Source organism: Myotis yumanensis, unplaced genomic scaffold (genome assembly GCF_028538775.1).
Source record: "Myotis yumanensis isolate MYYU_CA2020_CCGP unplaced genomic scaffold, mMyoYum1.0.hap1 SCAF_1, whole genome shotgun sequence".
Lineage (NCBI taxonomy): Eukaryota > Metazoa > Chordata > Mammalia > Chiroptera > Vespertilionidae > Myotis > Myotis yumanensis.
In genome coordinates this window covers 191,589,027-191,603,564 of record NW_027223752.1, presented here as the reverse complement: position 1 = coordinate 191,603,564, position 14,538 = coordinate 191,589,027, and the positions used below count along the sequence as shown (strand labels likewise).

Here is a 14,538-nt window from a genome sequence, read left to right as displayed (position 1 = left end):
TCCTTCCCTTCATTTGCCCATCTCCAAGTTTAGTCTTCAGAGTGAAGAACATGCTTAACCTCTAATATTAATATTAATATTAATATTAATATTAATATTTTAGCTCTGGCCAGTGTGGCTCAGTTGGTTGGGTATAGTCCCATGCACCAAAAGGTTGCTAGTTTGATCCCTGTAGATAGACAATCGATGTTTCTCTTTCACAGCAATATTTCTCTCTCTCCCTAAGAAAAATAAAATAAATAATAAATTATTATTCAATTGTTTGATAGACTATTCTATTATTTGCTGTGTGATTGCTTGTTTTTCAGTACACACATCTTAAGTGTGTAAGAAGAGTCCACTTCAACTTTTAGTCATTTCACAGAATATATGCTCATTTAAATGGCTCAGGTAGAATAACTGGTAAGTCACTGGTGATCCCGTTGCTATACATACAATAAGACTGTTAATTAATGTAATTAATGAAATTGATTGTGCACTTATGGAATAAGTCTCATTTTGTTAGAGGTGGAGCTGAATACAGGTTGCAGGGAACTAGTGACTCCATAAATATATTTTTTAAGAAGAAATATTTCTAAATTTTACATTGTACATATTTCCCCCCTGAGCTTTACAAGTACAAAAGGTTATACTAAACTATGCAAAGTTCTTAATATTTTATGATTATAAGTTCACATGTAGTTTATGAATCGTTTTCATCTTGGTAGAGCATTAAATATGCCAGTAATTTGCCTTTGGCATTTGAAGTGATGCTCATTTTAGCTATCTCAAAATTGGCTTTGTAATCTGGAAATCCCTGTGATTGAACATAAGGCTATTAAATAACTTACTTTAACAATTATTGTTAAAATGAATCCCACTGACTACTTCATACTTATTTTTCCCAGAGAAAGCATTAAATAGTGAAGAAAACATTTTCATTCATCTGGTCTACATAAATCTAAAATCTAGTAATTAAAAATATCATAACTATAGATATGGTTTTACATGAAATTCTTCTCAATTTAAAATTCTCTATACATTATGTCATTTGCATCATGGATTGTAGGACTAGTCCTTACATGAGATAGGAAGCTGGCCGTAGACTGGGTAGACGGCATATTAGAGTGAGGACGGGCAGAGGGCTTCAGAAGACGTGGTTTCACAGAAGGATTTGAGGTGTATCCAGGGCCCTGAAGTTCCTGGGAAACAACATCAATGTGAACAAAATAATTGTCAACTACAATTTGAACTGTGAAGTCAAAATGTGTTTTTTTTAAACATAATTTCAGTCTTACATGTTGAACTTCTACAAAGTTATAAACCAAAGTACTACATTAAGCAAGATGATTCTGGGTATCTAAGTTACCCTTTGAAGACTAAGCATGTGCTTAGGGAGATGCCTTCACATTTCTGATTGATAAAAGCTTTCCAGATATGAAGACACACCCAGCATGTTATGCCACTATATTGGTTCCCAAATTTTGCCAAAGACTCCACACTAGTGTTGGTATAATATTGAGAAAGATCCTCTACAGCAGGAGTGTTCTAGCTGTGAAAGTATCCACTCCTGAGACTTTAAAGTATGTCTAAAACTTGAAAATATACTTAGAAAATAGACAGATATGTCAGTGGAAAATGTACTGTTTTTAAAGAGCAACGTCCTAGGCACGATAATTACATCATTGTTGCTATTCTCCAAACAGGCCAAACACACTTGCACTCTGGGCCTTTGCACTTGCTTGACTCTTCTGTATGCAAACTCTCCCTCAGGTATCGCCATGGCAGCCACTTCTATGTTTCCCCATTTATTATGAGCTTAACATCAAGCATGATGCTTCAATTTGTTACTATATATGAAAAAGGGAGGTATAGCATGTAACAAGGTTTGTCCAGGTTTTATAATTGCCAGTATCAGATAATGTTGAAAGTACACATAAATGTTAACATTAATCCCACTAAATATTTCATGTTTGTTTTCCCCAGAGAAAACATCAAATAGTGAAGAAAACATTTTCATTCATCTGGTCTACATAAATCTAAAATCTAATAATTAAAAATGTCAAAACTAGCTATATATTTTAAATGAAATTTTTCTCAATTTAAAATTCTCTGCATATTATGTCATTTACATCCTGGATTGTAGGACCATTCCTAGAATGTATCTAAGGTAATAAACAAAATATAAGTATATCAAACAAAGGCATTATTTTGCTTACCCTACTATTTATGATGAAAAAAAAAAAAAAGGCCTTACTTTTACATCCAGAGTGTGTTGAAGTTTCAGGCGCACAGATTCTTGTTCCTGACGTTGTATTATATCTTGACATTCTGCAAACTGCAAAGATGCCTACAATCAAGCAACCACATAAAGTTTATCCTCCATGAAATTTTATGTTATCCTATATAATAAAAGCCTAATATGCTAAGTGTCTGACCATTCATTCGACCATTCGACCAGTTGCTATGATGCACACTGACCACCAGGGGGCAGACATTCTGATTGGGACTGGGTGAGATGGGCCGGAACTGCCCTGGAGACCTCCTGTGGCCCCTCCCCAGCCTCTAAAATATTTCTTCTAATTAATTTCCTTTCAATGTACACGAATCCATGCACCAGGCCTCTAGTTAACCTATAAATGCAGAGCTGCCATCTCTTCAAGGAAACATCCCCACTCTTAGCACACTATATTTTATCTTTTTATCTGTTTTATCCAGTAACAGAGAACTGGAGGCCATGTCTTTCTCCTCTGTATCCCCAGCACTTACATAGCATTTAGTATGTGGAGGACACTCCAAAAAATGAATGCACTAAGAATAAAATGAGAAAATGACTTTAGCAATGTGAAAAAAATTCACATAAAATAACCACAACTAAAATTCATTGAATCAATAGATCATGTTTTTAAGATCAAAGTTGGCATAGATAAAAAGATCACACATCATTTTATCTAACCATAAAGGCTCTGATTTATTAAGAATCAAGGGCTAGTTTGGGTAAATTTTTAGCCTTCCAGTATTCTCAGGTGACAGGAAAATTATTAATAGTGTCATAGATCCTTCTCATTTAAGTTGAGTTTTCTACTTCCATCATTTGGAACCCACAAAGTGCCAGATATTGCATTACTTTCTCATTTTATTGATATTATATTAACAGACTGTTTTCTACCTAGTGTTCAAGTCATTCTTTGGTGGTTGGATTGGAGACATTTTATTTACTCAGTTCACTAAGGACACTAGGAGTATCTTACATCTTATACCTTACTTCTATGATTGTGGTGGCCTAAAACAGATAATTTTGTAAAAAGTACACATTATAACTGTATTCTTTTTTTCCTGGAATGTAAAGCTCTTTTTAATTAAAGTATAGTTGACATACAATATTATATTAGTTTCAGGTGTACAACATAGTGAGATTTTACATGTATACACCTTACCAAGTGGTCACCACAAAAAGTCCACTCTCCATCTGTCACTGTACAAAGTTATTGTAATATTATTGACTGTATTCCCTATGCTGTAATTTCCATTCCTGTGACTTATTTATGTTAAAACTATAGTTTGTACCTCTTAATCCCCTTCAGATTTTTGCCCATACCCCCACCACCCAAAACTCGAGCAACTATCAGTTTTTCTATATTTATGAGTCTGTTTATTTTGTTTGTTCATTTGTTTAGTTTTTTTTATTCCACACATAAGTGAAATGACACAGTATTTGTCTTTCTCTGACTTATTTCACTTAGCATAATACCCACTAGATCTATCCATGCTGTCACAAATGGCAGAATTTTATTATTTTTCATGGCTGAGTAATGTATCCACTTCTTTATCCACTGATGAACACCTAGGTTGCTTCCATACCTTGGCTATTGTAAGTAATGTTGCAGTGAATATAGAGTTGCATATATATTTTTGAATTAGTGTTTTGGGTTTCTTAGGATATATTCTCCAAAGTAGGGTCACTGGATCAAAAGGTAGTTCAATTTTTCATTTTTTGAGGAATTTTCCACAGTGGTTGAACCAGTCTGCATCCCCACCAGCAGTGCACTAAATTTCTTTTCTCCCCACGTCCTTGCCAGCACTTGTTGTTTGTTGATTTATTGATGATAGCCATTCTGCATTGTTTTAATTTGCCTCTCTCTGATGATTAGTGATGTTAAGCATTTTTTCATATATCTACTGGCCATCAGTATGTCCTCTTTGGAGAAGTGTCTATTCAGGTCCTTGGCTCATTTTTAAATTGTATTGTCTTCCTGGTGTTGAGCTGTATAGGTTCTTTATATATTTGTTGGAAATTACTCCCTTATCTTATGTATCATTGGCAAATATCTTCTGCCATTCGATGGTTCCTTTTTCATTTTATCGATGGTTTCTTTTGCTGTGCAAAAGCTTTTAATCTTGAACTCTCCTTCAATTCTGAATGATAACCTTACTGGGTAGAGTGTTCTTGGCTGTTAAGTTTTCTCCTTTCATCATGTTGAATATATTGTGCCACTCTCTTCTGGCCTGCAACATTTCTGTTGAAAAGTCAGCTAACAGTCTTATGAATATTCCCTTGTATGTAACTAGTTGTTTTTCTCTCTTCTGCTTTTAAGATTCTTTATCTTTAACTTTTTTAAAAAATATATTTTATTGGTTTTTTACAGAGTGGAAGGGAGAGGGACAGAGAGTTAGAAACATCAATGAGAGAGAAACATTGATCAGCTGTTTCCTGCACAGCCCCTACTGGGGATGTGCCCACAACCAACGTACATGCCCTTCACTGGAATCGAACCTGGGACCTTTTGGTTCCCACTGAGCCAAACCAGTTAGGGCTATCTTTAACTGTTAACAATTTAATTATAATGTGTCTTGCTATGGGTCTCTTTGAGTTAATCTTTGGGACTATCTGTGCTTCTTGGACTTGGATGTCCATTTTCTTCACCACATTAGGGACATATTCAGTCATTATTTCTTTAAATAGGTTTTTCTTCCTGCTCTCTTTTTCTTCTCAGACCCCCATGATCTGAATGTTAGTATGCTTGATGTTGTCCCAAAGGTTCCTTATGCTATCCTCATTGTTTTTAATTATTTTCTCTTTTTGATCTTCCAATAGGGTCATTTCCATTATTCTGTCTTCCTGATTGCTGATCCATTCTTCTGCATCATCTATCTGCTGCTGATTCCCTCCAGTGTATATTTCATTTGTTATATTCTTCAGTTCTGATAGGTCCTTTTTATAATTTTGATATCATTGTTGAAGTTCTCAATGAATTTATCCACTTGTCTGCAGAGTTTGATGAGCATCTTTGTGATGATTACTTTGAATTCTTTATATAGTAGACAGCTTACCTCACTTAGTTCTTTTCCTGGGGTTTTGTCTTTTTTTTAGAACATATTCTTTTTTCTCCTCATTTTGCCTGTTTGTTTCTATGTATTAGGTGGCTCAGCTAAACCTCATGGTCTTAGAAAAGTGGCCTTATTTAAAAGGTGTTCAGTGGGGCTCAGTGGTGGAATCCTCCTTGTCATCAGAGCCAGTTGCTCCAGAGGTGTTCCCTGGGTGGACTAGTGTGGCCTCCTATTGTGGTTGGGCCACAACTTCTATGGACACACTGATAGGCAAGGCTGGTCCTTGGCCCACTGGCTCTGAGGCCTGGCCACAATTGTTGCAGGCTCACTTATGTATGGGCAGCCTTTGGTGTGGCTGGGCGCGAGGCCAAACCATACTGTTGCAGACACACTGACTGAGGCCGCCCACTTTGGAGGGGTGCTAGCCTGGGTGGGTCCTCAGGGAAATGACAGCGAGGGGTGAACAGTGTTAGTAAGGTTAATGGAGAGCGGCAGAAATGACGCCTGCCAGTGTCAGACCAGCTAGGTTAAAGAAAGGGAGGGAAAATGGCACTTGCCAGCACCTCTGACTCAGAAGATCCAACAGATCCCTGTCCCTTCAGCACACACCCTCAAATGAGTCAATGTACCACCTTCATGTATGACTTAGGTACTTTTCAAACTGTTACCTCTGTGCCGGGACTCAGAAAGAGCACAACCTGGGTTTCTTGTCTCTCCCAGATGTAAGCCCTGACAGTTTTCAAAGCCAGATGTTATAGGAACTCCTCTTTCTGCTGTAGGTCTCCCAGGCTACTCAGACCCCCTCACTCTTTGGGGATGACCTCTGCAGTTGTAATATCCCTCCCACTGGTAAGTCACGGTATGGGGAGTGGGGGTTAGGGTAGGTCCTGACTAGACTCAGTCTCTAACCCTCCTCCCATTTCAATGTGGCTTTCTCTTTATATCCTTAATTGTAGAAAATCTGTTCTGCTAGTCTTGGTTGTTCTCAGAGATAGCTGTGCCATACGCAATTGTAGTTTTGGTGTCAGTGAGAGGAGGGGAGCTCAGGATCTGCCTATTCCACCATGCTGAATTCGAAGCCAGGTGCCTTGCTCTTGAATGCCAATTTAACCTGTCTGTGAAATGTTGTTCCTTGTGGCTGATGCACTGCCCCCACAACAAATGTGTCTCTGGATGGGGAGGCTGAGTCACTCTATAACTGTGTATTACTGTATTCTTAAACCTCAGAAGAGTCTTCTCTATAGGATGTTGTTGTTGTTTTCCTTTCAGTTTGCTAGGTGATTGAGCTAGAATACAGATTTGGTTCCTATCAGCATGAAGTGTTCATTCAGAATAATTCTACTTAGTTAATAGCTACTTAGTAGATAATGACTTTATGTATTTAATTAATAACTACCTTATCAAGAGCAACTTCCATATTTGCAACCTTTTCTTTTAAACGACGTTCCTGAGACCTCAGGACTTCTAGTTCTCCAGCCATCTTATTTTTCTCTGTTGCAACAGTACTCAATTCCTGGCTTAATTTATTCTTTTCTTCTTTTAGAAAATGCTTTTCCTACAATTAAGAGCAGAAAAATATCAGCAATAATATACTGATGTAGATGCTGAGATGTGATGAAAATATAAAACTAGAAACAACTGACAATGAAAACACAATAGTCCAAAATCTATGGGACACAGTGAAAGCAGTCCTGAGAGGAAAGTTCATAGCTCTAAGGGCCTACCTCAAAAAACAAGAAAAAAATGGCAATAAATTATCTACCTGACAACTTAAAGAATTAGAAAAAGAGCAACAAGAAAAGCCCAGAGTAAGCAGAAGGAAGGAAATAATCGGGATCAGAGCAGAAATAAACAACATAGAGGCCAAAAAAAACACACAAAAAAATCCCCAAAAGATCAATAAAACCAAGAGCTGGTTCTTTGAAAGGATAAAGAAGATTGATGAACCTCTAGCCAGGCTCACCAAGAAACAAAAAGAGAGGACTCAAATAAACACAATCAGAAATGAAAGCAGTGAAGTAACAACCGAGCCCACAGACATACAAAGGATTGTAAAAAAAATACTACAAATAACTCTACTCCAACAAACTGGACAACCTAGACCCGTGGTCGGCAAACTGCGGCTCTCGAGCCACATGCGGCTCTTTGGCCTAAGTGTGGCTCTTCCTAAGCCTAAGGAGTACCCTAATTAAGTTAATAACAATGTACCTACCTATATAGTTTAAGTTTAAAAAATTTGGCTCTCAAAAGAAATTTCAATCATATTGTTGATATTTGGCACTGTTGACTAATGAGTTTGCTGACCACTGACCTAGACGAAATAGACACATTCCTAGAAAAATACAATCTTCCAAAACTCAATCAGGAAGAATAAAAAAACCTGAATAGTCAAATAACTACTGATAAAATTGAAGCAGTAATAAAAAAACTTTCACTAAACAAAAACCCTGGTCCCCATGGCTTCACGGGGGAATTCTACCAAACATTCAAAGAAGAGCTAAAACCTATCCTCCTCAGACTATTTCAAAAAATTCAAGAGGAAGGCACATTTCCAAGCTCTTTCTATGATGCCAGTATTACCCTAATCCCCAAACTAGTTAAGACACTACAAAGAAAGAATTACAAGCCAATATCCCTGATGAACATAGATGCTAAAATGCTCAACAAAATCCTAGCAAATGGGATCCAGCATTACATTAGAAAGATCATATACGATGACCAAGTGGGATTTATTCTGGGGATGCAAGGCTAGTACAATATCTGCAAATCAATAAATGTGATGCATCACATAAACTGAGAGACAAAAATCACATAATCATATCAATCGAGCCTCATTGTGAAAAGTATTTCAACAGCTCATTTTAGGTAGGGGGAAACAATCACTTGAGTTGCACTCATTTTCTACTTATGCTCTTGAAATTCTCACCTCCATTACAGTCAGTTCTAACTCTTCTGTTAAAAATGCAAATTTGTGCCCTGACTGGTTTGGCTCAGTGGACAGAGCACTGGCCTGCGGAGCGAGGGGTCCTGGGTTTGATTCCCGTCAAGGGCACATACCTTGGTTGTGGGCACATCCTCAGTAGGGAGTGGGCAGGAGGCAGCTGATCGATGTTTCTCTCTCATCGATGTTTCTAACTCTCCATCCCTCTCCCTTCTTCTCTGTAAAAAAATCAATAAAATATATTTAAAAATTTTTTTAAAAAAATGCAAATTTGTTCCAAAGTGTGGTATTATCAGGGAACATTTGAGCATAACACAAATTTCACATTAACTTATGTGAAGTTTCATTTATGAGAAATATTAGATCAATGCAGAAAACTGCACCCAGCTAAACAAATCCGCATAGGGATATACAAAAAGCATACATGCACTGTTCAAACAACTATCTACTAGCTACCTCAGTTTACTTTGTGTTCTGAGCCATATCCAAGCACATCTGGTATTACAGAAAAGCTACCTTCTACCCTTCATAGTAACTCACAAGCTGCTACCCTCTGATGCACATTTCCACAAGGAAACTTCCGGTATTTGTTAAGGAAAGGGGCCATGGCTGCTGTAGTATTTATGTATTACTATTGAATATGTGTAATACTGTGCTACTGTTCTCATTAGGTTCCTATTTTTTTGTGTCACTGATTAAATTTGTCAGTGTGATGCTTCTTACCCCATTGTTTCCATAAGCCCTGTGTGGTTTTTTTTTTTTTTAATATATTTTATTGATTTTTTACAGAGAGGAAGAGAGAGGGATAGAGAGTTAGAAACATCGATGAGAGAGAACATCGACCAGCTGCCTCCTGCACATCTCCTACTGGGGGTGTGCCCGCAACCAACGTACATGCCCTTGACCGGAATCGAACCCGGGACCTTTCAGTCCGCAGGCCGACGCTCTATCCACTGAGCCAAACCGGTTTCGGCAAGCCCTGTGGTTTTTATCGCACCGTTTGTATACCACAGTAATTTTAGGAACACATGCCACATTACAACAATGTGCTTTGTTTATAATCATTCCTGTCTCTACCAGGAATGTCCTTTGCCCATTTCCTGCACTTAACTATCTCCTCTGAGGTCTGGCTCAAATGTTCCTTCAGGAACCTTTCCCTCATTTTCTCAGTCAGAAGTAACCTCTTTCCTCTTCTCCACTGTACTTTTTAATCTCTGCTCTGTCTTCCTCTGTTTTCTAGTATATGAATGAGAGGACATGTTGGCTTTCCCCACTCCCAGGCAGGGACTTACCTTATTTGCATTTGTCATTGCCTCTTCCAAAAATTGTATCTTGCTCTGAAGGGCATCTATCTGACCTCTTTTAGCTGTGATTTGCTTTTGCATCCCCATTGCCACTTTCATAGCTGGGAAAAAAGAAAGAAAACTGTCTTAGTTTTAAGTTTCTAAATTTTGAGAGGCTACCATAATGAGAAGGTTAAGCATTATGGGAAGGTGACAAGAAAGATTCACCAAGGCACCTGGACAGTTTCACAACATTGAGATATAACAATTTTCAGCAATTACTTGAAGGTTTTAAACCATATATATATATTTATATATATACTAGTAGCCCTGCGCACGAATCTGTGCACAAGTAGCTCTCTGCGGGGCCTGGCCACTCCACGCCCACTGCCCAGAGGCTCTCTGCGGCCCAGAGGCCATCCACGGCCGGGCGTGAAATGCTTGCCTCATCGCCGGGGTGATGATGCAAACGTTCCCCCCAACCCCGGCCACTCCGTGCCCATTGCCCAGAGGCCCTCCATGGCTGGGGTGGAATGCTTGCCTCTTCGCCACGGTGACAAAGCAAGCATTCCGCCAGAACGCTCACGCTGCCTGCTCTCAGCAGCCACCCCCTCAGGACTGGGGGACTCCAGCAGGGCTGAGAGGACTGGGCACTGCCATTTTGTGATGTAATGATGGTTAATTTGCATATTACCCTTTTATTAGATAGGGTTATATAATATATAATATTTTGTGATTTCCTTGTTACTGGTATTAATTTCATTGACCATTATAATTTGCCATATCTCCAACGGTGGTAAATAATACTGACCAAATTCATACTTACACATATAGGAAATACATACATAAAATATATAGTTATATAATAAATAATATATACAATATTTTTACTAAAATAATTTTTCTAGAAACTCATATTTCAAATACCACATAAGACATCTACTGTTAGTGATCTTTTAAAAGATTCCAGTGCTATCACAAACCATTTTTATTCCCATGGTTATTGTTATGTGCTTGGAATTCATTATTCTTTCAGTAGTTAAATTGGCAGCATAAGCATATATGTGATAATTTAGTAACCTGGTGACAGAATGAGAATGTTTTGTACAGGTAATAGGCACTGAATACTTAGAATATGCCAGGTCACTAAAAATTTATATAAAGCTTCTCATTGCTTAGAAATTCAAACATAGGCTCCCTATAGTCAACTGAGGAAAGAGGTTTGAAAATGCCACTGCTTTGAGTCAGGTCCAGTTATAACTTAGAGGTTAAAAAGAAAAAGGAAAAAGTATCATTCTTTAAAAACAAGCATGCTAACGAATATAGTTCCTATCAAAACTTGTGGAGATGCCTGAAGGCCCCGAGGCAGGGACTCTATCTTGGGGAAGGGGACAGACCCCAATGGGCCTCCTGAGTGACCTCTCCAAACCCCATCATTTTCTTGATGTGAACCAGCAAAGCAAGAGCTGAGCCTCTGAGAACCACTAAGTATGGAACAATTAAAAAATGTGCGTGCCGTCTTTGTGCCAGCGCCATGTTAATCTTCTCTGCGTCGTTCCAGTATGTGCTGCTGAAGCAAGCACAAATATAAATCTTCTGCCATTAAAAAATACTGAAAAATGGAAGAATGTAGACTTTACTTAAATATTTATTTTATAGTCAGCTAATACAGCCATACCAAAAATATGAATAATATGAAACAGTAAACTTCTCTCTCTAATCAATATGGGCAGCAAGGTAAAAAGGGAACAGGTCGAAGTGGTGAGAAGGGACCCCTCATCCTAGCAGTTCAGTTCCAGGGCTCCTTCCCAGGAACTGACAATTAGCCACAGATATATAATTTATAGATAATGAACACATGAAAAATAAGGGGTTGAATGAAAATTATCAGTAACTTGTATTCATATCAACACAGTCTTAAAAATAATTAATTGGCATTTATAAGCATGGAAGTCTGTTAGAAATTATTGAAATAACTACAGGGAAAGATTCAAATACATAAGCACATGGAAATTCCCCTCTTTCCCCCCCAACCCCCCCAAAAAAACCAAACAAACAAAAAACAAGTAAAACTACTACTCTATAGCACCCATTAGTGATACCTGTTGCTATCTCTCTCACATCACATGGCATGTGAAGAGATGGCAGGCAATGTACCCAGGTTTGTGTTTTTAATAATTCTAGATCACAACAGTCTCTGTGGCGCAATCGGTTAGCCCGTTCGGCTGTTTAATAATTCTAGATCAGTGGAATTAAAAACAAAAAAAATCTAATAAAGCATACCATGACCATCAGATCCTTCCATTGATTTCAATGTATTTCTTGTTTGTTCTAGTTCAGACTGTGCAGATTTTAATTGCATTTTCAGCTTATTTGTAGTAGTTTCCATTTCTTCACTTTTGTTTCGAAAATTCCTTTTTAAGACTTCGTAGTCCTCTGTAGAACATGATAGTCAATAGTAGTTACTTTTTTTCTATCCCATTGTTATGAAGCATATTTTATTTGTAATTAATGATTACATAATTTTAGAGCTGTAAGGAGACTTCATTAAGTTATGTTGTGATTTGTTACAGACATTAGATGTATGTACACACACTTCCAGGTATCTGACTCTTTTTAAAATCTGCTTTGGTGGATCCTCCTCCTCTACCCACTTATTATTCACTGCTTATCTCCCACCTGTGTAATTGACTCACATCTGTTTCACCTTATACCTTTTTTGGGGGGTTATCATACTCACTACAATAGATTTAACCATCATCTATAGGTAGATAGATCTCCATGACACAATAAGTAACCTGAAATTATCATGTGTCTTATCCGATTTTTTGTCTCCAGTAATTATCAAAATACCTGGCATGCATTCATCATTCAAATACAAGAATATACACACACTCAACTACCTATTTATATTTATACATTTATATATACTAGAGGCCCAGTGCACAAAATTCTTGCACTCGGGGTGGGGCGGGGGGGAGGTGTCCCTCAGCCCGGCCTGCACCCTCTCATAGTCTGGGAGGCCTCAGAGGATGTCCAACTGACGGCTTAGGCCCGTTCCCCATGGGGAGCAGGCCTAAGCCGTCAGTTGGACATCCTTAGCGCTGCCTTGGAGGCAGGAGAGGCTCCCGCCACCACTGCTGCACTGGCCAGCCATGAGCCTGGCTTCTGGATGAGCAGAGCTCCCCCTGTGGGAGCACACTGATCACCACGGGGCAGCTCCTGCACTGAACGTCTGCCCCCTGGTGGTCAGTGCATGTCATAGCGACTGGTCGTTCCACTGTTTGGTCTATTTGCATATTAGCCTTTTATTATACAGGATATTTATATATGATCAATAGATTTACATATATAGGAAACAGAGCCAAGACCTCTTTGGTGAGATCTCTGTCTACCAGACATTTCCATGTGGATGCCCTGGAACTTGTCTCCTACTCACTGCATCTCACCCTCCTGCCCTCAAACTTGCCCCTCTTTCCTGTTTCCCTCTCTCAGTTGTTGGTATCATTGTTTTCCCAATAATTCAAACTTAAAACCTGAAACCCATACACAACCCCTCCAATCACTAATTACTGTTGATTTCAATCTTCCAAAATATACTGAATTCCTCCTTCTCCTCTCATTCTTACTACTATTGCCTTAGGTCAAGTTCTCACCATATTTTCCCAGGAACTCTGGGAACTCGAAAAATCCTCTTTACTGGCTGGCCCCTGTCCCTTTCATCTTGCCTTTCTGTATATACTGCTGACACTCTTCTTCTAAAATGTAAATGTGATGACAACAATCTCTTGCCTAGTACCCTTTGCTGGCTCCACATTGTCTGCCTCTGCCTATCTATTCTGCCTCATTTCTTAGTCCTCATTCCTTCAGGCTTTTACTCCAACAAATACTTCTGAGGTCACATTCTGTTATTTCATGCTTTCATGGCTCTCCTCATAATGTTCTCTCTGCCTGGATTGCCTGTCCACCTCCTTATCACCTGCCAATTTCCTTCTCCCCCTTCAAACCTACACAGATGACACCTCCTGAAGGAGGCTGATTTTCTGCCCTCTGCTGCATCTGCACTCAGCACACACCCACTGTGCCCCAGCCACTGTACTGAAACCCGTTCCATGTCGTCTGGCTACCAACTACCTGGGAGCCTCCCTTTGTGTGTATAGGGCCTCGCTCAGTGTCTGGCTTAGTAAATGCCCAGGAACCACTGACTCTGTGTGTGTGTGTGGTGTGTCTGTGATGTGTTTATGTGGGTGTGTGTGTGAAGCAATTGATGTCTCTACCATACTAATTGTGAACAAGGAGCGCTTCATTTTTAAATAAAGCCTTGGATTTTTCCTTTCATAAAATGTGCATAATTTGCATATTGCTTCATCATTAAACCTCTAATCAAGGTATTTGACTCAAAGAACTCAAGGTTTCCGTTTCCTTCACCCTTCTCTTGGAAAACTCAGCAAAGAATTTCATGGACTCTGAGGGCTGACTAAAAACAGTTAATAAGTGCAAGATATGAAAGCTCTTCAAGGAGAAGTATCAGATTTCAGGCAATGAAATACCTCCACTGGGGCCCCATAATTAACCCACACTTGTCATGTGGATGAGAAACTATTCTTTTGCAATAGTCCTGGTGTCTACATTGGACTTCACCAATAGAGCTATTTTTTTTTTTTAGCAGAATTTGAACTGAAGTGACATACCTGTAAGGCTGTTCAAGTCATTCCTACAAGTCTTCACCTCGTTTAATAACTGATCTCTCTCCTGTTTGATGTCCTTCACTGCACGGAGCCGCTCAGAGCCTGCATTCACAAGCTTCACCTTTTCCAGCTCCAGGTCACTCACTCTGGCCTCCAGCTCTCGTATCTTTGAATCTTTTTTATCTTTTAAAATCTAAATATAGTGATAAATACAATGGGTAGAGTAAGAAATTAAAATTATGTGCATATATAGTTATAACATGTTGTCTTATTACCATATCTATATAAATGGCTTTTCACTATTTCGCAGGATATTAAA

General features: G+C 38.7%; 1 protein-coding gene across 10 annotated transcripts in view; it reads right to left on the bottom strand.

The window, feature by feature from the left end:
* Positions 1 to 14,538, bottom strand: part of CCDC158 (coiled-coil domain containing 158) — a 75,765-nt gene that overhangs the window by 22,785 nt on the left and 38,442 nt on the right. For 9 of the 10 annotated variants that reach the window (XM_070394498.1, XM_070394495.1, XM_070394505.1 and 6 more), the window contains 6 exons: positions 14,223 to 14,412; positions 11,815 to 11,967; positions 9,541 to 9,653; positions 6,704 to 6,862; positions 2,237 to 2,329; positions 1,062 to 1,181 (listed from right to left, as the gene is read on the bottom strand). In XM_070394498.1, the coding sequence (XP_070250599.1) occupies positions 1,062 to 1,181; positions 2,237 to 2,329; positions 6,704 to 6,862; positions 9,541 to 9,653; positions 11,815 to 11,967; positions 14,223 to 14,412 (828 nt within the window). The remainder of the gene's footprint in view (positions 1 to 1,061; positions 1,182 to 2,236; positions 2,330 to 6,703; positions 6,863 to 9,540; positions 9,654 to 11,814; positions 11,968 to 14,222; positions 14,413 to 14,538) is intronic. The other variant, XM_070394496.1, reaches the window with a different exon arrangement.